Genomic DNA, 26,687 nt, shown 5'->3' on the forward strand with positions numbered 1-26,687 from the left:
TTCTATTGTAGCAGTACCTGCCAAATGGGGTGTTGAAAGTCCACAGCTTTCTGCTGGACTTGTCCAATTGAATCTGCCAGAAGCCCTTTGATGCATTCAGCTTGATGAATATGTTGGCTCGAGCCATCTCGCACGTGATCTCCTCACGCTTGGGGATAGGGTAATGCTCCCGCATGATGTTACGATTTAAATCCTTCGGGTCGATACAGATCCGGAGCTCGCCGGAAGGCTTCTTGACGCACACCATGGAACTGACCCAGTCGGTTGATTCCGTCATTCTGGAAAGCACTCCTTGGTCCTGGAGGTCCTGCAGCTGCTGCTGAGGCCGTCCTTGAGGGGTGCTGGGACTCTGCGAGGTGCATGAACTACAGACGTGGCGTCCTGTTTGAGCAGGATTTTGTATGTGTAGGGAAGTGTGCCCATGCCTTCGAAGACATCTCGGTGTTGAGTGATGATGGAACTTAGTTGCGCCCTGAAGTCCGCATCTTGGAAATCAGATGTGTCCTCTGGAGAGAGGAAATGTACGCGGTGCACGAGGTTGAGGAGCTTGCACGCCTGTGCGCCTAGCAGGGAGTCCTTTGAGGAGCCCACGATCTCGAAGGGTAGGGTGACTTTTCGCGAGTTGTGTGTCACCTCGAGTTGGCATGACCCGGTGGCGGGGATGACGTTACCATTATAGTCGACCAGTTGGCAATTGGATGGAAGAATTGTTGGTTTGATCCCCAGGGTTTGAAATGCTGACCATGTGAGGAGATTAGCGGAAGCACCAGTGTCCAGACGGAATCTGATCTGGGATCAGTTGACCGTCAGGGTGGCACACCACTCGTCGTCCGGATCAATGCTGTGCACCAACAGCGGCTGGTGCTTTCGATTCTTGGACAGCCTGTTCTTGCTTATGACAGCGACTCGAAAAGGCTCCCTGTCCTCGGTGTCACTGGTCTGCATGAAGTCAGGATCGGACTCGGTGAAGGTGGGTTGGATTGCCCGAACATTCCTGCAAGGCTGGTTAAATCGTTGCGAGTTAGCAGGCTGGGCTGCTCGATAGCAGGCAGCATAGTGACCAAGCCTGCCACAGCGTAGGCACTGTCGCGTTTTTGCAGGGCATTGCCGCTTTAAGTGGGCGGAGCCACAGTTGCTGCGCGTAGTGACGTCAGTGCGTTCGTTGCGCCACCGCGCATGCATGGTACCATCTTGCGTGGTGCGGGCCTGCGCATCGCGTTCCTCCACGTCACCGTCCCCTCGTTTGGCGCGTACAAGCGCGGGAGGCCTCGGAAAGCGGGCGAAATGGCCGCCCTCCTCCAGACTGCGGCCCGGGAGGTGTTCGATCGTTTGGACCCGTTCCGCCTCATGGGGCCCTTGCCGCGCCGTTTCAGCTGCCTGTATGTAGGAGTACCGGCTGGTGGCATTCTCATGCAGGACACAGGTCTCGATGGCAGTCGCGTGGGTTAGTTGCTTAACTTTAAGGAGCTGCTGACGCAGGGTGTCCGACATGACCACAAAAACAATCTGGTCGCGTATCATGGAGTCGGAGGTGGGCCCGTAGCCGCAGGATTGCGCGAGGATGCGGAGGTGTGTTAAATAGGATTGGAAAGGCTCGTCCTTACCCTGCAAGCGCAGCTGGAACAGGTACCTTTTGAAACTTTCGTTGACTTCAACATTGAAGTGTGTGTCGAATTTGAGGAGCACCGTCTTGTACTTGGTCTTGTCCTCGTTTTCCGCGAATGTCAGGGAGTTAAAGATGTGGATGGCATGTTGCCGAGCCGTGGAGAGAAGAAGGGCTATCTTCCTGGTGTCCGATGCATTCTCCCTGTCCGTTGCCTCGAGGAAGAGCTGGAAGCGCTGTTTAAATATCTTCCAATTTACCCCGAGATTGCCAGCGATGCGGAGTGGCGGCGGGTTGATGTTCTCCATGCTGTAGGATGCCGGAATGCTGAGAAGTTGCGGGTAGGTCTCACAAGTGCTAGATTGCGGCACTCCTTATACCATGTCGTGTTGGGTGTTCTGGTTCACAAACAAGCCAACAATGCTGGAAGTGGTGTAACGCTATTTTATTAACTGTTCAACTATGCTAACATACTGTAAACGTGGGTATAAGCAATACCAGCTTAACTGTGGACCCTTTCCTATCACTAGCTATGGTGAGGCACTCAGCACATGGTAAATGTCTGTGATGCAGGCTGTGAGCTCTGTGCTCTGAGCTGGCTGCTGCTAGAATGAGTGGGAACTCTCCTGTCCCCTGTCTTTATAGTGCTTGTGCTCTCACTGGTGATTGGCTGCGGTGTTATGTATGCTGGTTCGTCCTACTGCATGTCCATCAGTGTGTTTATGTGATTGCACCATAATGTACTGATGTATATTATGACACTGCCGGATATAGCTGGATCGGACTCCAGCCACATAAGTGTCCCGAATCATTAGCTCCGAATGCTCCGATGCAGAGACCGCCCGGCACTTTACAACTGTGGCCGAGTACCCTCAATTCACGAAGGTATTCTGCGAGCGACTCATCCTGGCGCTGACGTCGCGTGGTCAGGAGGTGTCGAGCGAAGACCTCATTGACCGTTGACTCGTTGAGTACGTCTACAGCCTCCATATACGAGGCCGCGTCCCTGATTAACTGGAAGATCCTGTGGCTCACCCGGGCGTTGAGGAGATGCTGTTTGAGTGCCGGGGAAACCACAGCAGTCGAGGAGTCGAGGTAGGCCTCGAAGCAACTGAGCCAATGCTTAAAGATAGTCGACGCTTCAGCGGCCTGCGGGTCCAGTTCGAGACATTCAGGTTTGAGGGCAGCGTCCATTATCAAAAAAACTTTTAGTCTATTAAATTGATGGACATCAATTCAGTTGAGACGCTGAGTAGTAGTGAACCGACACTTTAATAGACTAAAAGTGTGCCAACCTGTAGCTCCTCCCGCACTGCAAGACTGCCCCAGATCAACAGGCTTTATACCTCCTCAGAGGGGCGGAGCCACAGGAGCACCAATAACAACATTCCAACAGCAACAACCAATAACAGAACAGCAATAACAATAAGTATATATAACAGTGGAGATAATGGTAGTGCTAGAACAGTAGAACAATAGTGAACATATATACAACAGCCTCACGTGGCTCACTACAGTCGTGAACTGAGATAATTGATGAGTAAAGAGTAAATGCAAGTGTTTTGTTCTTGTATTATGTACTTCATCAAACGATGCTATATGGAAAACTCTCATATTAAATACAAACAAAGAACATAATTATTCCAGATTTCGGCCAGCATTGATTTTATTTTTACAAATAACATTGGGGAAAGTGCTACGTCATTGAAAAACAAATTTTAAAATATTGCATTTGTAGGTTAAAGGGAAAACAGGACGATTAGATCACAAGTTATATTTATGCCAGGTGTGCCAGCACTTCAATGACCATGTGCTGTCCATATGATGTGATGAGATTGAAAATGGCACACATGCAAAAATGATAGAATCTGAAAGAAATTACATTCCCTAAATATCATGCTCATTTTCTGGCCCTGCCAGTCTCTGGGATTTTCCGGTCTCGCCAAAAGTCAAGAGACTTTTGGCTAGCTCACTGCATACCCCACGGCGAGGCCTACCACAGCAGGGCCAGAAAGTCCCGGCCCAAGTGTGGCATTATTCATAAGAAAAATAATTCCTTTCTTGTGTTCAATTTCAAACAGAATTACTGCTGCTGAGCAAAATTGTTTATTTTTGTCAGGAGTAAAATATCACATTATTTTCCCGAGGTCAAGACTTCTCTTATACCAGCAAAGTGAATAGGACAGCTAATTGGATCCTAGACATCAGCCAATGTCAGTCGAAGTTGGTTTGGGGGAAGTACCACTGCAATCAAATTACCTCAATTTATCTTCTGCGACTATTGTTCTTGCCTAGCCACAGAGTTCAGATCACAAACATTATGAGTACAAGCTTACATACCACTCGTCTATGGTGTCACTTTAGTGCTCGGAAAAATGCATAAATTTTAATATGATCACAGCATGGTAGTCAACTCTTCCATTATCCTAAGGTTGGTCGTATTTGGGCATGGTAGTAACAATATACCTGATTTTTCTTTCCTCCTCAGACCTCAACAGAATTTTCACAAATATGAGATAGAGGAGCAGATAGGTAGACAGATTTTGGAAAAGAGTAAAAACAACAGGATTGCTGTGATGGGAGACTTCAACTTCCCCAATATTGACTGGGACTCACTTCGTGCCAGGGGCTTAGACGGGACAGAGTTTGTAAGGAGCATCCAGGAGGGCTTCTTAAAACAATATGTAGACAGTCCGAATAGGGAATGGGCTGTACTGGACTTGGTATTGGGGAATGAGCCCAGCCAGGTGGTATAAATTTCAGTAGGGGAGCATTTCGGGAACAGTGACCACAATGCAGTAAGTTTTAAAGTGCTGGTGGATAAGAGTGACCCTCGGGTGAATGTGGGTAAATTGGGGGAAGGCTAATTATAACAATATCAGGCAGGAACTGAAGAAGCTAGATTGGGGGCGGATGTTTTGAGGGTAAATCAACATCTGACATGTGGGAGGCTTTCAGTTGAAAGGAATTCAGGACCGGCATGTTCCTGTGCGGAAGAAGGATAAATACGGCATATTTTGGGAACCTTGGATAACGAGAGATATTGTAGACCTCGTCAAAAAGAAAAAGGAAGCATTTGTCAGGGCTAGAAGGTTGGGAACAGACGATGCCTGTGTGGAGTACAAGGAAAGTAGGAAGGAACTTAAGCAAGGAGTCAGGAGGGCTAGAAGGGATCACGAAAAGTCATTGACAAATAGTGTTAAGGAAAATCCCAAGGCTTTTTTCACGTACATAAAAAGCAAGAGGGTAGCCAGGGAAAGGGTTGGCCCACTGAAGGATAGTCAAGGGAATCTATGTGTGGAGCCAGAGGAAATGGGCGAGGTACTGAATGAATATTTTGCATCAGTATTCACCAAAGAGAAGGAATTGGTGGATGTTGAGTCTGGAGAAGGGTGTGTAGATAGCCTGGGTCACATTGAGATCCAAAAAGACGAGGTGTTGGGGGTCTTGAAAAATATTACGGTAGATAAGTCCCCAGGGCCTGATGGGATCTACCCCAGAATACTGAAGGAGGCTAGAGAGGAAATTGCTGAGGTTTTGACAGATATCTTTGGATCCTCACTGTCTTCAGGTGATGTCCCGGAGGACTGGAGAATAGCCAATGTTGTTCCTCTGTTTAAGAAGGGCAGCAAGGATAATCCAGGGAACTACAGGCCGGTGAGCCTTACGTCCGTGGTAGGGAAATTACTGGAGAGAATTCTTCGAGACAGGATCTACTCCCATTTGGAAGCAAATGGACGTATTAGCGAGAGGCAGCATGGTTTTGTGAAAGGGAGGTTGTGTCTCACTAACTTGATACAGTTTTTCGAGGAGGTCACAAAGTTGATTTATGCAGGTAGGGCAGTGGATGTTGTCTATATGGACTTCAGTAAGGCCTTTGACAAGGACCCTCATGGTAGACTGGTACAAAAGGTGAAGTCACACGGGATCAGGGGTGAGCTGGCAAGGTGGATACAGAACTGGCTAGGTCATAGAAGGCAGAGTAGCAGCAATGGAAAGGTGCTTTTCTAATTGGAGGGATGTGACTAGTGGTATTCTGTAGGGATCAGTGCTGGGACCTTTGCTGTTCGGAGTATATATAAATGATTTGGAGGAAAATGTAACTGGTCTGATTAGTAAGTTTGCAGATGACACAAAGGTTGGTGGAATTGCGGATAGCGATGAGGACTATCAGAGGATACAGCAGGATTTAGATTGTTTGGAGACTTGGGTGGAGAGATGGCAGATGGAGTTTAATCCGGACAAATGTGAGGTAATGCATTTTGGAAGGTCTAATGCAGGTAGGGAATATACAGTGAATGGTAGAACCCTCAAGAGTATTGAAAGTCAAAGAGATCTAGGAGTACAGGTCCACAGGTCACTGAAAGGGGCAACACAGGTGGAGAAGGTAGTCAAGAAGGCATACGGCATGCTTGCCTTCATTGACCGGGGCATTGAGTATAAGAATTGGCAAGTCATGTTGCAGCTGTATAGAACCTTAGTTAGGCCACACTTGGAGTATAGTGTTCAATTCTGGTCGCCACACTACCAGAAGGATGTGGAGGCTTTAGAGAGGGTGCAGAAGAGATTTACCAGGATGTTGCCTGGTAAGGAGAGCATTAGCTATGAAGAGCGGTTGAATGAACTCGGTTTGTTCTCACTGGATCGACGGAGGTTGGGGGGCGACCTGATAGAGGTCCACAAAATTATGAGGGGCATAGACAGAGTGGATAGTCAAAGGCTTTTCCCCATGGTAGAGCGGTCAATTACTAGGGGGCATGGGTTTAAGGGGCAAGGTTTAGAGGAGATGTACGAGGCAAGTTTTTTTACACTGAGGGTAGTGGGTGCCTGGAACTCTCTGCCGGAGGTGGTGGTGGAAGCAGGGACAATAGTGACATTTAAGGGGCATCTTGACAAATACATGAATAGGATGGGAATAGAGGGATACGGACCCAGGAAGTGTAGAAGATTGTAGTTTAGTCGGGCAGCATGGTCAGCACGGGCTTGGAGGGCCGAAGGGCCTGTTCCTGTGCTGTACTTTTCTTTGTTCTTGAATACCCAATTTGGAATCCGTGTCAAGCTGTTTTGACTACCATGTTGTGAAACTGCAAGTCGTCAGTCTCCAGCCCTGCTGCACCTTAATGAGAGAAAAACAATCCAGAGATCGTCATGGATCACTGAAAAGCCAGCAAGCATTGCGGGCATCTTGCAGACAAGTTCTCAGAGAATGAAAGCAGCATTATGCTATGGCTTCTGCACTATTTATATCAAATGAAATACTTTTGTCAGTTTCTGATGGGAAGTCCCCATGAAATGCCTATCAAGCACACAGGAGCAGAGTCCCGGCATTAGGTCTTCATTACTAGTGCCGCTGGTATATTAGTAATTGGTGCACATGGAGTTCAGAACAAGATGATTAGCCCTAATATCTCTTTAGATATTCTCTGCATTTCATTATTTTCATAATTTCAACCGAACAGCAGGAGCTGTTGTAGTCTGACACAAATCTGAGAAACAGCACAATGTTCTTGGTTCACAATTGGAGATAAGCCAGTGCATACAGAGTTTTAAAAATATACTTCTGTGTTGTTGAATGCGATAGAGGGTATTTTTCTAACAAAGGCTTAATGCTAAGTATCGCGGGGCTCGATCCTGCTGCAGTTCTTTAATTAATAAAAACAAAAAAGGGACTTCCTGTGGCAATTGTTCAATTACTAAACTTAAACACTTAAATGACACATAACTTACTCTCGTGGCTTTGTGCTCAGCAGTACCCGGAGAGGCCTCTTGCTACTGAAGCATTGCTGCAGGAAGTATTCAACTTCCTGAAAGGGTCGTAGGAAAACCACAATTCCATTGATCGCAAAAATCTTTTTTCCAACCTCTAGACCTGCCATCTGGAGTGAAATCACAGAAAATGTAATGCACTCAAGATTTAGCACAAAATAATAGCTGTTACATAACTGACACAATAAGATAAGTCATATAAGATTTCCATAGTTCATTTAAAGCCTGTTTACAGACAGTTCCATGGTTGTGGGCATTCATTTTGTCAAACATGATGTTAAAATGATAAACCTTACATGAAAAATCTACAATTCCATTATATTTGAAGTCGATATAAAGTTTTCTAAAAATTGATTTCCAGGAACATTTCTATTTTCTTAAGGTTTTTGTTTCCATTTCTGAGCACTTCGCTCTTGGGTTATTTTAAATATTAAATAGGCATTCATTGTTTTCTTGCGTTTGCCTGCTTCAAACACTATGCCCAGCTGATGACAGCTGGATGATCTATTCCAGACTTCTGACCATCTATAACCGGTGCCTGTGAGGAGTTGGAGAACAACCCATTATGGTTCAATTCCAAATTTTCCTGAACTCTAAGTGGGAAACTCTGTGCTCCCCTCGGCACATTTTCAAGAGGCTGACATATGAATTAACAGTGCAAACAATCACAGACTAAACTCCATTGAAGTTGCATAAAGTCACTTGGTGGAAGTAGGCTGCACATTTTCATACAAACATACAATTAGGAATAGACTTTTTGGATTGAGCTTGCTTCGCCACTTTATAAGATCATGGCTGATCTTATCATGGCTTCAGCTCCACTTTTCTGTCTATCCCCTATCCCCCTTGACTCCCTTCTCAATCAAAAATCTGTTCAACTCAGTATTAAAAATATTCAATTACTGTGCCTCCTCTGCTCTCTGGGAAGAGAATTCCACAGATTACCCTCAGAGAAAAAAAAAATCACCTTCTCGGTCTTAAATGGGAAATTGTTTATTTTTAAACCGTGTCCCCTGCTTCTGGTCTCTCTCATAAGGGGAAATATCCTCTCAGCATCCACCCTGTCAAATCCCCACAGGATCATATATGTTTCAATAAGATCACCTCTCACCCTTCTTTTTTTCAAAATTTAGAGTGCCCAATTATTTCTTTTCCAATTAAGGGTCAATGTCGTGTGGCCAATCCACCTAACCTGCACATCTTTGGGTTGTGGGGTTGAGGCACACGCAGACATGGGGAGAATGTGCAAACTCCACACAGTGACATTGGGCCAGGATCAAACCCGGGTCCTCAGCGTCGTAGGCAACAGTGCTAACCACTGCGCCACAAAACCGTCCAACCTCTCACACTTCTAAACTCCGATGGTTATAGGTACAATCTGTTCAACCTTCCTTCATAAGATGAGCCGTTCACCCCAGGAAGCAGCCAAGTGAGCCTCCTTTGAACTGCTTCTAATGCCATCATATACTTTCTTAAGGAGACCAAAACTGTGCACCGCACTCGAGAAGTGATCTGACCAGTGCCCTGTACAGTTGTAACAAAACTTCCCTACTTTTCTGTTCCATTCCTCTTGCAATAAACAACAACATTCCATTTGCCTTCTTTAAGAGTCCTTCCTGTTTATTTCCTTTGTTTCCATGTCTTTAATTTTATTATTTTGGTCATAGACCCATAACTGGAATGTGCCTTTAAACAGAAGGCTCAAAGTTGAAACAGCATGTTTGCCTGGACGCTATGTTTCCAGATTTTGTATTTTGGAGAGGAGAAGCCAGACGTCTTGGCACCGATTGGATCTTCGGGAGTCAGTTCAATTGGTTGACTGGCAACCAATGGGTTGTCCAGGGACAATGTCCTACGTGGTTCTCTCTCTTTCTCTCTATATATATATTGTTCTGAAAGCAGAGTGCCTCGTACATGGCTGCTGTGAACCCGAAATGATACCAAGTCTGATGAGAAAGCAGACCACGGTGCCAGAGAAAACCAGCTGAAGCCTAGAAGGAAGAAGTACCAAACGAAAGCCTGAACTTCAGAAAGATATTCACAGGACATCATCCCAGTGCATCAAAGATCCTTGTCCTTTTATTTATATATTCTTTCTCTTTCCATCACTCATTCCCCTCATGTGTGTGTGCCGAGAGAATGGGACAAGTCAGGGAGCGGGGATTGGGACAGAGGTAGCAGATAGTTACATTTTGTGTCTGTTTATTTCTAGTACTGTACATAATAAAAGGTTACTTGTGTTTCAAAGTTACAAATCCGATGACTGTAGTTTATTGGGATCAACCAAGGACCGCGGGTATTTTAAATAAAATCTAATTTTGCCTGTGTTGCGACTCCGGGTCAAGTGGGGCTAGAATTGATCACGCACTAGCCGAGGGCGTCGTGAACTTCCTAATCACTTGCTCTACCTACATATTAACTTTTTATGATTCATGTACCAAGACATCAAATCCCTCAGTACCGCAGAGTTTTGCTATCTCTCTCCATTTTAATTGCATTCTGCTGTTCCATTCTTCCGACAAAAGAAGACAAGTTCACATTTTCCTCCATCTGCCAATATTTTGCCTCTTTTAACCTTTCTCTATCCCTTTCTACTCTTTGGGCAGGATTCAACGAGCCCGCGGTGGGGCGGAGAATCCCCGGGGGGCCGCGCGAATCCCGCCGGGACGCGATTCTCCGAGGCGGAATGAAATGGGCGCGCGCGCATGGTGCCCCGCCGCACGGAGAATCATGGCAAGTGGTCGTAGCGGCGATTCTTCAGTGGCCCGGCGATTCTCCAGCCTGGATGGGCCGAAGTCCCGCCGGCGTGACCAGATCTCATGCCGGCGCCATTCTAATCTGCTATAAAAAGGCGTCAACCAGTTGTGATGGCCAATGCTGCAGGAGGAGGTGGGTGATAACGTGGGCAGGCCTCCCCGGGGTGTGGTTGACGGCGTTGGAGATGGACGGACACCCCGGCGAGCGACGGGGCCGTGGTTGCGGACGGGAGGCCGGGGGGGGGGGGGGGGTGGTGGTTCCACACATACGCTGCCGGGGGGGGGGGGGGGGGGGGGGGGGGGGTGAAGGAGCAGGGGGGGGGGCGACAAAGGCTGCGGGCGGCCACGACCCGCCACGGCAGTGCGGATCCAATGGCCCAGCCGCCATGATGGCCCGACACGCGGATGGCCACCCAACCCGTTCGCTGTTGCGTGTGCCAGACCCCCTACCCAGCTAGAGGCACCCACCAGCGGGTAGTTCCAGCTAGCGGCACACACAGCAGCCCCCAGTGAGGGCAGTGCCACCAGACGGTGGCCCTGACAGGGGGGACGGGCGACAGGTGTCGGGCACCGAGGGAGCGGGGTGCGTGCTGGCAACCGGGTCCGGCCATGTGGCCCATGGCACCTGGTTGTCGAGGGGGGGGGGGTGTATATGCCAATGATAAAATCCTGTCTACACCCACCCCCTGCAGATCGTATACTTTTAGCCATCTTCCAGTGTTGTTGGCCACCGTGGCGGAAGCCGTTGCCTTGCATGAGGCCCAGTGGGAGCTGGAACAGGGGCATGACAGCGAGGTGGCAGAGTCTGCTGGAGAGGAGCGGGCCGCAGTGGGGCACGTGCAAGCCGCCCAGGCTGCAGGACCACACGCCCGGAGGCGCAGGAGGAGCACTACGATGTGGGAGAGCCACCGCACGAGGATACCGAAGAGAAGGAGGAGGAGTGTGCCACGGCCACGGAGGCGTCCGATGAGGTCTCGTGTTTACCGGAGCCTCATGTCCTTCGAGGACTTCCCGGACAGGGCATGCAGGAGGAGACTCCGCATGAGCCAGGAGACCGTCGCCCACATTTGCCAACTTATGGCACACCTGGCACCACGTGGGACCGGGGGTGTACATGCATTCCCGGTGGCCGTCAAGGCGACAGTCGCCCTCAACGTCTTTGTTACGGTGTCGTTCCAGTCACCGAGTGGGGACCTGTCTGGCATCTCGCAGCCATCGGTGCAGAGGTGTATCCGGACCGTCACTGACTCCCTGTACAACATCGCGGACCAATACATACAGTTCCCTGTGGGCTGCGCCCACCAGGATACCCGCGCAGAGGGCTTCGCCGCTGTTGCTCGGATACCCATGGTCCACGGTGCGATCGATGGAGTGCACATCGCCATGCGGCCCACATCGGATGAAAGGGCCATGTGTATAAACAGGAAGGCTACGTACTCAATGAACGTGCAGGTGGTCTGCGACCACAGGATGACGATCCTGCACATCTGCGCCAGGTACCCTGGCAGTGTGCATGACTCTTTTATATTGGCCCAATCGTTCATCCCTGGCATGTTCGAGGGACCCCCCCCCCCCCCCCCCCCCGGGGGGGCTGGTTGCTGGGCGATAGGGGTTATCCATTGCGGTCGTGCTGATGACACCTATACAGAGGCCACAGACCGTCGCGGAGCACTGCTACAATGATGCCCATAGTGCAACCAGGGGTGTGGTCGAGAGGTGCTTTGGGCTGCTCAAGATGAGCTTCAGGTGCCTGGACGGCTCTGGAGGGACCCTCCAGTACCAACCGGAGAGGGTCGGCCGCACCGTTGTGGTCTGCTGCGTCCTGCACAACATAGCCCAGCAGAGGGGCGATGTGCTGGAGGACGGGCCGGACGTCACACTCACCGGAACTCAACATTCCATGGCAGCACCCCGCACCCACACTGGCACCCAGTCCCCGCCCCACCCCCGCCCGCATCGGACAGAGTACAGAGGCAGCTCACATAGGTGTGAAAGGTGTTTAATAACAGACGTCCTGTACGTGTGCCCTAGCCCATCTAACTACTCTGTGCCCTGCACCCGTGCCAACTTACTCAACATCTACCTTTCTGGCCTTACGGGCCCTATTACAGCGTCTCGGTGTTCCCCCAGACAGTGCAGCAGAACTGGAGGCGGACGCCTATGATTCCTGCCCTGTGACTAGGGTCCCCTTCGGCAGCCGTTTCAGGGGCGGCCCAGCCTGGATGGGCCAGGCTGCACCACGGGCGATTGGGATGGCATGGTGCCACCCTGTTCTGCCCGCTGCCCACCAGATGCAGCAGGGACAGTGGGAGGGGGTGGCGTCCGAGGTGGCACGGAGTACCGGGAACTCCCCTGGATGGGCCAGGCTGCACCTCGGGCGATTGGGATGGCGTGGTGCCACCCTGTTCTGCCCGCTGCCCACCAGATGCACCAGGGACGGTAGGGGGGGTGGAGTCCCAGGTTGCACGGAGTTCCAGGACCTCACCTGCAGGGGGACCCAGAACGGGCCGCATCACCTCCTCCTCCCTCAGGGTGCCCGATGGCCTCCGGGCCTCTCCATGGGACGGGGGTGCGAGCGGATCCAGCAGCGGGGCACCCCATCACCTGCCGCTGCCAGTCCAAGAGGCCCGTGCTGGTATCGACCAGGGTCTGAACGTTTGCAGCCATGGAGCTCAGGGAGTTGGCCATCCCTGTCTGGCTCTGTACAACGCCGGTCATCACCCGGGCAATGGCGCCAATGCTCTCAGCGATGGCCTCCTGAGACCGGGCCAGATCGTTGAGTGCATCTGCGATGTTCAGCTGGCTCTGGCTCATGACTGCCTGTGAGAGGGCAGCCCTGACCAGGGCAACGGAGGCTGAGTGCACAGATAGCCCCAGGCCTTGCAATCTCAGACCCATGCCCGACATCTTTGTCACCATTGCCTCCACCGCGGACGCCACCCATGCGGTGTTGGCCTGTGTGGCACTCATGACCGGCACCATTTCCTGCTCCTGGACGTGGATGCACTCCTGCACCTGCATCTGCAGGTGCTGGAAACCGGCCGTCACCCCCTTCGATCGTCCCTGGGTCCTTGACTACAATGGGTCTATGGGGGGATGAGGGAATTCCAGGAACCTGGGACCCGTCTGGTCTGCCCTCCGACCGTCCGGCCCCTCGGCTGCTCCTACCTCCGCCTGCTGTACCGGAGAGGCTGTGTGGTGCGCACCAGTTAGTGTCCCAGAAGCCTCATCTCTGAAATGGTCAACCGAGGTGAGAGTCTGTGCAATGGCGGAGGGTGCAGGAGACAGGTGTGATGCAACCTCAGTGTCTTAATCAGACCTGTAGTCGGGGGTCCCCTGGGGTGCGGTGTCCTGTCTGTCCGTCCCCTCCGTGTTGGTGTCGTGTTCTGTTCTTTAATGTCTGTCTGTCACCTGTGTGCTGGTGTCCTGTGTAGTCGTGTCGTGTCTGTCTGTTCCCTGTGTGCTGGTGTCCTGCGTAGCCATGTCCTGTCTGTCTGTCCCCTGTGTGCTGGTGTCCTGTCTGTCTGCCCCCTGTGTGCTGGTGTCCTGTCTGTCTGCCCCCTGTGTGCTGGTGTCCTGTCTGTCTGCCCCCTGTGTGCTGGTGTCCTGTCTGTCTGCCCCCTGTGTGCTGGTGTCCTGTCTGTCTGCCCCCTGTGTGCTGGTGTCCTGTCTGTCTGCCCCCTGTGTGCTGGTGTCCTGTCTGTCTGCCCCCTGTGTGCTGGTGTCCTGTCTGTCTGCCCCCTGTGTGCTGGTGTCCTGTCTGTCTGCCCCCTGTGTGCTGGTGTCCTGTCTGTCTGCCCCCTGTGTGCTGGTGTCCTGTCTGTCTGCCCCCTGTGTGCTGGTGTCCTGTCTGTCTGCCCCCTGTGTGCTGGTGTCCTGTCTGTCTGCCCCCTGTGTGCTGGTGTCCTGTCTGTCTGCCCCCCGTGTGCTGGTGTCCTGTCTGTCTGCCCCCTGTGTGCTGGTGTCCTGTCTGTCTGCCCCCTGTGTGCTGGTGTCCTGTGTAGCCGTGTCTTGTCTGTCTGTCCCCTGTGTGCTGCTGTCCTGTCTGTCTGCCCCCTGTGTGCTGGTGTCCTGTCTGTCTGCCCCCTGTGTGCTGGTGTCCTGTCTGTCTGCCCCCTGTGTGCTGGTGTCCTGTCTGTCTGCCCCCTGTGTGCTGGTGTCCTGTCTGTCTGCCCCCTGTGTGCTGGTGTCCTGTCTGTCTGCCCCCTGTGTGCTGGTGTCCTGTCTGTCTGCCCCCTGTGTGCTGGTGTCCTGTCTGTCTGCCCCCTGTGTGCTGGTGTCCTGTCTGTCTGCCCCCTGTGTGCTGGTGTCCTGTCTGTCTGCCCCCTGTGTGCTGGTGTCCTGTCTGTCTGCCCCCTGTGTGCTGGTGTCCTGTCTGTCTGCCCCCTGTGTGCTGGTGTCCTGTCTGTCTGCCCCCTGTGTGCTGGTGTCCTGTCTGTCTGCCCCCTGTGTGCTGGTGTCCTGTCTGTCTGCCCCCTGTGTGCTGGTGTCCTGTCTGTCTGCCCCCTGTGTGCTGGTGTCCTGTCTGTCTGCCCCCTGTGTGCTGGTGTCCTGTCTGTCTGCCCCCTGTGTGCTGGTGTCCTGTCTGTCTGCCCCCTGTGTGCTGGTGTCCTGTCTGTCTGCCCCCTGTGTGCTGGTGTCCTGTCTGTCTGCCCCCCGTGTGCTGGTGTCCTGTCTGTCTGCCCCCTGTGTGCTGGTGTCCTGTCTGTCTGCCCCCTGTGTGCTGGTGTCCTGTGTAGCCGTGTCTTGTCTGTCTGTCCCCTGTGTGCTGCTGTCCTGGGTATTGGTCTCGTCGCTGGACTGGGCCGGAGGGTTGTTGCTGGAGCTGCCCTCCCCGTCGCTGCTCGAGTCCCTGTGGGCTGCCCGCCCAGGCGCTGCCAGGGGCGGTGTCTGCCAGGATGGCCAGGACGATCGCCTGCAAGACACAATACACCATCATGGTTAGGCAGGTGGATGAGGGCGTGGGTCGCGGTAAGGGGACAGGGATGAGGGGAAAGGGCTGAGGGGAGAGTGTTGAGGGGAGAGGGCTGGGGGGGGTAGGGGGGGGGGGGGGAGTGCTGAGGGGAGAGTGCTGATGGGAAACGGCTGAGGGGAGAGTGCTGAGGGGAGAGTGCTGAGGGGAAAGGGCTGAGGGGAGAGTGCTGAGGGGAGAGTGCTGAGGGGAGAGTGCTGAGGGGAAAGGGCTGAGGGGAAAGAGCTGAGGGGAAAGGGCTGAGGGGAGAGTGCTGAGGGGAAAGGGCTGAGGGGAAAGAGCTGAGGGGAGAGTGCTGAGGGGAGAGTGCTGAGGGGAAAGGGCTGATGGGAAAGGGCTGAGGGGAAAGGGCTGAGGGGAGAGTGCTGAGGGGAAAGGGCTGATGGGAAAGGGCTGAGGGGAAAGGGCTGAGGGGAGAGTGCTGAGGGGAGAGTGCTGAGGGGAAAGAGCTGAGGGGAGAGTGCTGAGGGGAGAGTGCTGAGGGGAGAGTGCTGAGGGGAAAGAGCTGAGGGGAAAGGGCTGAGGGGAGAGGGCTGAGGGGAGAGTGCTGAGGGGAGAGGGCTGAGGGGAGAGTGCTGAGGGGAGAGTGCTGAGGGGAAAGAGCTGAGGGGAAAGGTCTGAGGGGAAAGGGCTGAGGGGAAAGGGCTGAGGGGAAAGGGCTGAGGGGAGAGTGCTGATGGGAAAGGGCTGAGGGGAGAGTGCTGAGGGGAGAGTGTTGAGGGGAAAGGGCTGAGGGGAAAGGGCTGAGGGGAGAGTGCTGAGGGGAGAGTGCTGAGGGGAGAGTGCTGAGGGGAGAGTGTTGAGGGGAGAGTGCTGAGGGGAGAGGGCTGAGGGGAGAGTGCTGAGGGGAGAGTGCTGAGGGGAGAGTGCTGAGGGGAGAGTGCTGAGGGGAAAGAGCTGAGGGGAAAGGGCTGAGGGGAGAGTGCTGAGGGGAGAGTGCTGAGGGGAGAGTGTTGAGGGGAGAGTGCTGAGGGGAGAGGGCTGAGGGGAGAGTGCTGAGGGGAGAGTGCTGAGGGGAGAATGCTGAGGGGAGAGTGCTGAGGGGAAAGAGCTGAGGGGAAAGGGCTGAGGGGAGAGTGCTGAGGGGAGAGTGCTGAGGGGAAAGAGCTGAGGGGAGAGTGCTGAGGGGAGAGGGCTGAGGGGAGAGAGCTGATGGGAAAGGGCTGAGGGGAGAGTGCTGAGGGGAGAGGGCTGAGGGGAGAGAGCTGAGGGGAGAGGGCTGAGGGGAGAGTGCTGATGGGAAAGGGCTGAGGGGAGAGTGCTGAGGGGAGAGGGCTGAGGGGAGAGAGCTGAGGGGAGAGGGCTGAGGGGAGAGTGCTGAGGGGAAAGGGCTGAGGGGAGAGTGCTGAGGGGAAAGGGCTGAGGGGAGAGTGCTGAGGGGAGAGGGCTGAGGGGAGAGGGCTGAGGGGAGAGGGCTGAGGGGAAAGGGCTGAGGGGAAAGAGCTGAGGGGAGAGTGCTGAGGGGAAAGGGCTGAGGGGAGAGTGCTGAGGGGAAAGGGCTGAGTGGAAAGGGCTGAGGGGAAAGGGCTGAGGGGAAAGGGCTGAGGGGAAAGAGCTGAGGGGAAAGAGCTGAGGGGAAAGAGCTGAGGGGAGAGTGCTGAGGGGAAAGGGCTGATGGGAAAGGGCTGAGGGGAGAGTGCTGAGGGGAGAGTGCTGATGGGAAAGGGCTGAGGGGAGAGTGCTGAGGGGAAAGGGCTGATGGGAAAGGGCTGAGGGGAGAGTGCTGAGGGGAGAGGGCTGAGGGGAAAGAGCTGAGGGGAAAGGGCTGAGGGGAAAGGGCTGAGGGGAGAGTGCTGATGGGAAAGGGCTGATGGGAAAGGGCTGAGGGGAGAGGGCTGAGGGGAAAGAGCTGAGGGGAAAGAGCTGAGGGGAAAGGGCTGATGGGAAAGGGCTGATGGGAAAGAGCTGAGGGGAAAGGGCTGATGGGAAAGGGCTGAGGGGAGAGTGCTGAGGGGAGAGGGCTGAGGGGAGAGAGCTGATGGGAAAGGGCTGAGGGGAGAGTGCTGAGGGGAGAGGGCTGAGGGGAGAGAGCTGAGGGGAGAGGGCTGAGGGGAGAGTGCTGATGGGAAAGGGCTGAGGGGAGAGTGCTGAGGGGAGAGGGCTGAGGGGAGAGAGCTGAGGGGAGAGGGCTGAGGGGAGAGTGCTGAGGGGAAAGGGCTGAGGGGAGAGTGCTGAGGGGAAAGAGCTGAGGGGAGAGTGCTGAGGGGAAAGGGCTGAGGGGAGAGTGCTGAGGGGAAAGGGCTGAGTGGAAAGGGCTGAGGGGAAAGGGCTGAGGGGAAAGGGCTGAGGGGAAAGAGCTGAGGGGAGAGTGCTGAGGGGAAAGGGCTGAGGGGAGAGTGCTGAGGGGAAAGGGCTGAGGGGAAAGAGCTGAGGGGAAAGAGCTGAGGGGAAAGAGCTGAGGGGAGAGTGCTGAGGGGAAAGGGCTGATGGGAAAGGGCTGAGGGGAGAGTGCTGAGGGGAGAGTGCTGATGGGAAAGGGCTGAGGGGAGAGTGCTGAGGGGAAAGGGCTGATGGGAAAGGGCTGAGGGGAGAGTGCTGAGGGGAGAGTGCTGAGGGGAGAGTGCTGAGGGGAGAGTGCTGAGGGGAGAGTGCTGAGGGGAAAGGGCTGAGGGGAAAGAGCTGAGGGGAAAGGGCTGAGGGGAAAGGGCTGAGGGGAGAGGGCTGAGGGGAGAGTGCTGATGGGAGAGTGCTGAGGGGAGAGGGCTGAGGGGAGAGTGCTGATGGGAAAGGGCTGATGGGAAAGGGCTGAGGGGAAAGGGCTGAGGGGAAAGGGCTGAGGGGAGAGTGCTGAGGGGAAAGGGCTGAGGGGAAAGAGCTGAGGGGAAAGGGCTGAGGGGAAAGGGCTGAGGGGAGAGTGCTGATGGGAAAGGGCTGAGGGGAGAGGGCTGAGGGGAGAGTGCTGATGGGAAAGAGCTGAGGGGAAAGGGCTGAGGGGAGAGTGCTGATGGGAAAGGGCTGATGGGAAAGGGCTGAGGGGAAAGGGCTGAGGGGAGAGGGCTGAGGGGAGAGTGCTGATGGGAAAGGGCTGATGGGAAAGGGCTGAGGGGAAAGGGCTGAGGGGAAAGGGCTGAGGGGAAAGGGCTGAGGGGAGAGTGCTGAGGGGAGAGTGCTGATGGGAAAGGGCTGATGGGAAAGGGCTGAGGGGAAAGGGCTGAGGGGAAAGGGCTGAGGGGAGAGTGCTGAGGGGAGAATGCTGAGGGGAGAGTGCTGAGGGGAAAGAGCTGAGGGGAAAGGGCTGAGGGGAGAGGGCTGAGGGGAGAGTGCTGAGGGGAGAATGCTGAGGGGAGAGTGCTGAGGGGAAAGAGCTGAGGGGAAAGGGCTGAGGGGAGAGTGCTGAGGGGAGAGTGCTGAGGGGAAAGAGCTGAGGGGAGAGGGCTGAGGGGAAAGGGGCGGCCAGGCAGGGGGGGATCTCACATGGTGGCGGCCCCCGACCTCGGCATTGGCAATCTCCGGTCCTCGGATGCACCAGTTATGTCCAGTGCCCTCTGCTCGTGCAAGGTGAGGGGCCGCAAGTCAGCTTCACCCCCTCCGGTTTGGGCCCTCTCTCGTTGGTTATGGGCGCTCTTCTCCTGAGGAGGGGGCACACAAATAACATCATTGTTAGGCGGTCCGATGCATACAGCCCGACAGTTGGGTCTATGTTGGCATGGGTACACAGGGCACACGGCCAACGGGCTTGCATGGGTGGGTACAGCCATATGGATCACGGCTGTGGTTGTACCATCCCCCGGGGGTGGATGTGGGTGTCACATGTGTGGGGGGTAGAGGGGTTGGTGCCATGGGCACCTTGCTGGGTACTCACCTGGCTGCCCTGAGTAGGCCGTTCACCTTTTTACGACACTGCTCGCCAGTCCTGTGTGTCACGACGATGGCACTGACGGCCATGCCCACCTCCCTCCACAGACGCCAGGCCATGTTGGCTGGGACCCTCTGGCCGGGTTCAGGGTACAGACGGGTCTTCTCCTCGAGGGCATCCTGGAGCGTCTCCAGATCGCGGTCCGTAAACCGGGGCGCTGCTCGGTGTGTCGCCATCTTGCTGCGTCAGCGGTCTGTGCGCTCGCGTTGCTTTATGTGCGCCGCAGCGGCGTGTCGATTGGGTGGCATCGCGTCTCGGACGCTGCTCTGAGGCCGCACCCCCACACTTCCCGCTGCGCCCATGCTAGCCCCCTGTGGACCGGAGAATCGGGCCCCAAAACGACTGTTGACGCCGGCGTGCAACACTCCTGTTTTGACACCAGTGTCAACACTTAGCCCATGTATCGGAGAATCCCGCCCTTTATGTCCTTCTCATTATATCTTTATGTCATCAGCAAATTTAGCAACCTTACATTCAGTCTCTTCATCCACATCATTTATAAAAATGTATGCAAATACTTGAAGACATATGCATCAGATTCTGACATATTTGCCCATTCACCCATTGGGAGAGCGCAGCTTTCAGGGGTACTGATAGTTGGGAAAATCTAAATAAAATTGTCTTGCTGTGTTAAGTGAGTGCATGGGTAAATGTACAAAAGACAATTTTTGTACACTTAATGAAAAGACCCTGCAGTCCAGTCTGTTCTGTGTCTGCTTACTCCTTTTTCATAGCATTAAATAAGCAAATCCACTTGAAAATCTACATCGACAAAGTAAAGCAGTATTTTCAGTAGAGTTTAGTAAAAATGTCAGCAAAAATTTTGACAGGCCTCCAAAGTGCTAAAGGCATGACACGCAGACAAGGTGGCATCTGTAGCAGCAGCATGGTGTCCAGCTCAGCAGGACCTTCCTCCGGCTCCTATTGCCATTATATAGTCCTCACTTCTCTTCCCCTCCCCTGTCCTTCTCCCAACACCCTCATACGTCTGCTTCCTCCATCATCCTTCTGCTTTCCAGCATCCTCCCTTTCTTTTGTCACCTCCCTCCTTCTTCACTTCCCTACCCCATGTTGTATTCTTGCTTGCTCCTTTCCACTTTATTAACCCTACTTCATGTGAATACTGTTCTTGATCATCACCCTCCATGTGCAAAGCCACCGAAGATCGCCATTTTAAAGAACCAAAAAAAAATCTGAACAACTGAACGACACAATGGTTTAATTCGCTGTTGCAGGATTGAAGTCTCAGTGGATGACAGCAACTGAAACACAAGTTCCAGATCAACTAAGCATCATACATTTGAGGATATTAATAGAGATTGGAAATATTCTTTAACCCTACAGTTCTCCAAGATTAACTTGACAAAACTGTGGTAACTCAGAATTTCAGCAGGCTACCCGAAAAGCAGTTTAAAAATATATCTGTTGAATATTACCTCAGCATAAGATCCTTTCTTCACAGATTTCACAATTGGAACCTTATTTCTTTCCTCCAAAGTAAAACCATAGCTTCCATCTTGAGCTTTAATCTAAAGACAGTAAAAGGCCATACTTGAATGTTAGACCATAGCTTCAGTAATCTACAAAATAGTTAAACATCTGGGTAGCTTGACACCAATGGATCACATATGTTGTTTTCTTATGTTTTTTTGTACCAATTATGCTGCTATTCATTGTTAAAACTGACATATGTGCACACATCATTAGTATTCTCAGTTTAATATGCTTTAATAGAAAACTTGCTTTTATTTAAAAAGCATTCCACATGCTATTTGCATTTATCCAGCTCTTTACCACATCAAAGTATTTCAAAACACTTTGGCGCAGCAGCCTAGACTTCTCAACAATCACAAAGGTACATATTAAATGTTGCTGACTTGTGCACCAACCTTGGTGTGCTAACATTTGCCAAATGTTGCTGCTATTCTAATTAGAACATACAGCAGAAGAGGCCATTCGGCCCATCGAGTCTGCACCGTCCCACTTAAGCCCTCACTTCCACCCTATCCCTGTAACCCAATAACCCCTCCTAAACTTTTTGGTCACTAAGGGCAATTTATCATGGCCAATCCACCTAACCTACACATCTTTGGACTGTGGGAGGAAACCGGAGCACCTGGAGGAAACCCACGCAGACAAAGGGGGTCACTGCCTGCAGACTCCGCACAGGCAGTGACCCAGCAGGGAATCGAACCTGGGACCCTGGCGCTGTGAAGCCACAGTGCTATCCACTTGTGCTACCATGCTGCCCTATACACTATAATAATCAGAGCAGCAAGTTGGGTACTATAATAATGTTAATCTTTGTCACATGTAGGCTTACATGAACACTGCAATGAAGTTACTCTGAAATAAGTGGTGAACTAAGGAGTGAGGTGACAGCAAGTAAGTGAATTGCAGTCAAACATCTGACATAAACTTTAATCTATAATCAAGCTTTGTGTTAACCATTGATTTCCTGCTAACATACCAATTTTTTAAAAATTATTTCATGAGATGTGAGCCTCACTGGCAAGGCCAGTATATTTGTTGCTCGTCCTTAAATGCCTTGAGAAGGTGGTGATGAGCCACCTTCCTGAATTGCTGCCCACCATCTAGTGTAGGTGAACCACAGGGAATTATTATTTTTTTCTTCAAATTTTTTAAATTCTCCTCCTTTTTCACATTTTCTCCTACATTTACACCCATCAACAACAAACAATAATCAGCAAGCTATGTCAATCCCCATAATAACAACGATCCCATCCGCCCACCAACCTCCAAACCTCAACCCGCATGTGTATATAAACAAATGGCAAAAAGGAATCAGGGATTACCCGGCGTCACTCTTAATCTACACAGCTCCCCCCCCCCCCCCCCCCCCCAACCAATGCAGTCCAGCCTCTGAGGGGGTACCGTACATGATACCCCAGAGTTGTAGCCCCAATCCCCAAGTCTCCAGCTCCTCCCATCCACTGCCTCTTGTAAAACTCCTCCCCCCAACCTTGGTTCCTTCCCCCCAACTTTCCACCCCGGCTAGACCACTCGGACCCTATTCTGCCAGGCTCCGATGGCCGCAGCCCCTCCCCCCACCTCACTCCCGTTCACTGGCCGGCTTAAACCGGCCAGCGTGGAGGCCCCCGCCCGGGTCCCTTTCCCACTTGCCCGGCCCTAGGAAAGCTCAAAGATCCCCTTTTAGCACACAAACCCCGCATATCCACCTACACCCCAAAGAGCCCTCATTTCGAGTGAAAGTCCCGTCCCTTCCCTTGTCCAAATATATACAACATTGGCTCCTTTAGCCTCGACACCCGCAGTGATACAAAAAAGAAGAAAATACAGTCATGAGGTTACATCGGCACATGGCCATTCCTCAATTTGTCAATTCTGCCACAGTCCTTCTGCCTTCGCAAACTCCTCCGCTGCTTCCGCCGTTCCAAAATAAAAGTCCCTGAGCTTATAAGTTACCCTCAGCTTCGCTGAATATACAATGCCGCACTGCAACTTGCTAATGTACAGTATCCTCTTCACCCGGTTGAAGGCAGCCCGCCTCCTCGCCAGTTCCACCATAAAGTCCTGGTACACACGTATACCAGCTCCAGCCCACTTCACCACCCGCTTCTGCTTGGCCCAGCTCAGGACTTTCTCCTTCACCCTGTACCTACGGAAGCACAGAGTCACTGCCCTTGGCGGCTCACTCGCCTTTGGTACAGGCCTCCACAACCGATGAGCCCGATCCAGTTCATATCGGGAGGGATCCTCCCACTCCCCCAATAGTTTTGCCAGCATCGCGGCAAAATACTCAGTCGGCTTCGGTCCTTCAACTCCTTCGGGCAGCCCCACAATCCTCAAATTCTGTCGCCTGGATCTGTTTTCCAGGTCTTCCATTTTTCCTCGCAGATCCTTGTTAGTGTCCATCACCTTCCGCATCTCCTTCCCCATCGAGGTAAGTTGATCACTGTGCTGCAATAACGTCTCCTCCACTTCCTTCAGCGCCTCCCTTGCTCTCGCACCTCCGCCACTGCGCTCGCCACCGCCATCATCACCGGGGAAACCGCCTCCTCCACCAGCGCACTCAACACCTCCCTCATCTCCTTCCTCGCCGTCTCCATGCATTTCGCAATCTGCGCCAACTGCTTTTTGAATTCCGCAGCCATCACCTTAGTTATTTCTTCAGCTGTAAGCACTGCGGCCTCCCCTGGTGCTGACCCCGCGGTGACCTTTCCACTCCCCAATGGACTTTCAGCCACTTTTTTCACAGCCGTTTTTTTTTGGCTGTTTTTTGACATCCTTCTTCTCTGTGTGCTGTCTCCCGAATTTTACTGCCGTCGCTGGCCCTAGGACCGGGCGTTACTCCCCGACAATGCCGATCCCGAACGGGAGCCCTCCAACGCGCGGCTGCCTCCTGCCCGCCGTCACCGGAAGTCAACCACAGGGAATTATGAAGGGAATTCCAGGATTTTGAACCAGCAAATGGCAAGAAGCCTAATTTGGTTCCAAGTCAGGATGGTATGCGGCTTGGAGGGGAACTTGCACGTTATGGTGTTCCAAGCATCTCCTGCCCTTGTCGTTTTAGAGGGTGTCATGATATTCATATTAACATATCATGGTGCAATCACACACACACACTGATGGACAGATTGACGGACCAATCAACACACACGCAACATCACAGCCAATCACCAGTGAGAGCACACGTACTATAAAACAGGGAACACCACAGTTCCCGCTGATTCCAACAGAAGATAGCTCAGAGCACAGAGCTCACAGCGCGCCACTCAGGCATACACCATGTGCTGAGTGCCTCACTAAGATAGTGCTAGGGCTGGGTCCATAGGTTAACTGGTAAAGTACGAACCACAGCCAGAAGTATATAGTAGATGTTATCAAGAATAATAAAACAGAGTTGTACCATCTACAACCGTGTTGGTATGTTTGTATAGCGGAACACCCAACACGACAGAGAGTAGAGGCTGCAGGTTTGGAAGGTGTACAGGAGGACTCATGGCATGACTGGGCCATGGAATAAAAAAGACTCAGCTCAGTAAAACAAATTACACAACTAACTAAATGAATGAACTAAATGAATGGGTAAAGCTGCCTTGACTAAATTGGGATTTGAGGCAAATGAAATGTTGCCAGGAGAGCCACCATTACAAAATTATAGCAACAGATTAATGAGTACTATTACCCAATTGACCTTTATTGGGTTTTGGAATTCTTGAAGTGCACTATTTACATGCAGTTATTTTCCTTTAAAAGAAAAGTAACATGATGAAATGTAGTTTAATTTAGTCTCTCCATTGATCTTTAAATAATAATCATACTGCTGTCAGGCCATTATATTTAAGTCTAAGTGGGTGCAGTGTCAGAATTGGCTTAAATGCAGGAAAATATAGATGCCCATTGATTTGAACCAGTGCAGAGCCATGATAATTACCTTCTAACTGTTTATTGTGAGGTTAATGATGGATCCCCATAAAAAACCCAGGATAATATGCAGTGACACAATCAATGGCATTAATCACTTGCTCCATAATTTTCTCTATATGGAGTACAAGGGTTGCTATGACGTTATAATAACATAGGTTCCTGTGAAAATCTAATTCAATAAGTTTCTTGCCAGAAATAAAATGGAGTAGTAAATCTGTTTTTTTTGGGGAAGGCATTGTTTGAGGGGAAGGCGTTGTTTGAGGGAGAACCAACTTGTTGTATACCAAGTTTCCAGCCGAATAGAAAAAAAAGTCAGCTTATTTTTAAAAAAATCAGTCTTTGCTTTTTCAGATCCCCTCCACTTTTCAAGATTGAGCATGAGGATGCTTACGCCATTCTTGCATTCCAGTGCAGGGATCTAGGTCCACCGACGCAGCACTGACCCCATTGTAATACATGAAGTCAGTGAATTGATTGAAGCAGCGTGGTTCCCATGGAAAACAGCAGACTGGATTTCACAGGTGTCATGATCCCTGCATCCCCCCCACCCCACCAAACCCCCCACCCCCACTGCCCCATGACACCCTGCTGGATTCTCATGGTAGAAAATCCCAAAAATACCTGTCAAGTCACATGAAAGGAGAAAAGAATGGCACTAAGTGCTTCCTCTCCAAACCCTAGAATATCAGGCAAGCATAGATAGAACATAGAAAAATACAGCACAGAACAGGCCCTTCGGCCCACGATGTTGTGCCGAACCTTTGTCCTAGATTAATGATAGATTATCGTTGAATTTACAGTGCAGAAGGAGGCCACCCGGCCCACCGAGCCTGCACCGGCTCCCAGAAAGAGCACCCCACCCATAGTCAACACCTCCACCAAACACGAAGGGCAATTTTGGACACTAAGGGCAATTTATCATGGCCAATCCACCTTACCATCTTTGGACTGTGGGAGGAAACCGGAGCACCCGGAGGAAACACACGCAGACACGGGGAGGATGTGCAGACTCCCCACAGACAGTGACCCAAGCCAGAATCGAACCTGGGACCCTGGAGCTGTGAAGCAATTGTGCTATCCACAATGCTACCGTGCTTCCCTTAAGAACAAATAAATCTACACTATATCATTTTACCGTAATCCATGTACCTATCCAATAGCTGCTTGAAGGTCCCTAATGTTTCCGACTCAACTACTTCAACAGGCAGTGCATTCCATGCCCCCTCTACTCTCTGGGTAAAGAGCCTACCTCTGACATCCCCCCTATATCTTCCACCATTCTCCTTAAATTTATGTCCCCTTGTAATGGTTTGCTCCACCCGGGGAAAAAGTCTCTGACTGTCTACTCTATCTATTCCCCTGATCATCTTATAAACCTCTATCAAGTCGCCCCTCATCCTTCTCCATTCTAATGAGAAAAGGCCTAGCACCCTCAACCTTTCCTCGGAAGACCTACTCTCCATTCCAGGCAACATCCTGGTAAATCTCCTTTGCACCTTTTCCAAAGCTTCCACATCCTTCCTAAAATGAGGCGACCAGAACTGTACACAGTACTCCAAATGTGGCCTTGGGAAAACTTTAATGACCTGATAAGAATGAGAGAGATAAGAGAACCGCTGCTGCCACTTTTCACTCTCTGGCACCACAAACACTCTGATCATTAGCCATTCTTGTAACTGCATCACAATTCAAAGGTGTTATAGTTCTTCAGCTTACCATACATTTACCACCTTCGCTTAAAAACATCAGTTGCAGACAGATAATTCACAGTCATTCAATTTGCAAGCATGACCCTGAGCTTCCAGTTGTCATCCAAGCCACTTCTACCTTGACTCAAGTTTCAATTAGCCACTTTATAGCATTCCAGACGCAACACTGGAGATTGATAAGTTCAGATCATAACTGTATTGAGTTTTGTGTTTTTTGGTTTTGTTTATGGACAGCAGCTGTTTGTGAAGATTCTACTAGTCCCATTCACACCTCCTCTTTCTTGAGGAAGCCAGTGGAGTAGGGAATGAATGTAGGTCCAGAGACAACTGCCCTTGGCAACAGACAGTAGGCCTCAGCTCCCACAGGTCCTCACCTGAAAAGAAGGATATTCTACACTTATATGTAGACACCAAAGGCAGCCTTTCACAATGAACTCTAACCAATAGACTGATAACCCTCATTAATGGTAACATGGGAAACACTTTTCAGAATTGCTGATACTATTGGAGCGCAGGACCAGTTTCACTGTGACCAGTTTGCACCCCCAACTCCACAAAAGCATGGAATGCAGCCCTGGTGGCACGAGGTACAGGGCGCAGAGAACACTGTTCA

At 51.9% G+C, this 26,687-nt stretch overlaps 1 protein-coding gene across 2 annotated transcripts in view; it reads right to left on the minus strand.

Annotated features, from left to right (window-relative positions):
- prex2 (phosphatidylinositol-3,4,5-trisphosphate-dependent Rac exchange factor 2) overlaps nt 1-26,687 on the minus strand; it is an 825,781-nt gene that overhangs the window by 468,564 nt on the left and 330,530 nt on the right. For both annotated transcript variants that reach the window (XM_072467618.1, XM_072467617.1), the window contains exons 17-18: nt 20,390-20,482; nt 7,331-7,479 (exon numbers count right to left, since the gene is read on the minus strand). In XM_072467618.1, the coding sequence (XP_072323719.1) occupies nt 7,331-7,479; nt 20,390-20,482 (242 nt within the window). The remainder of the gene's footprint in view (nt 1-7,330; nt 7,480-20,389; nt 20,483-26,687) is intronic.

This window comes from Scyliorhinus torazame, chromosome 11 (genome assembly GCF_047496885.1).
Source record: "Scyliorhinus torazame isolate Kashiwa2021f chromosome 11, sScyTor2.1, whole genome shotgun sequence".
Classification (NCBI taxonomy): domain Eukaryota; kingdom Metazoa; phylum Chordata; class Chondrichthyes; order Carcharhiniformes; family Scyliorhinidae; genus Scyliorhinus; species Scyliorhinus torazame.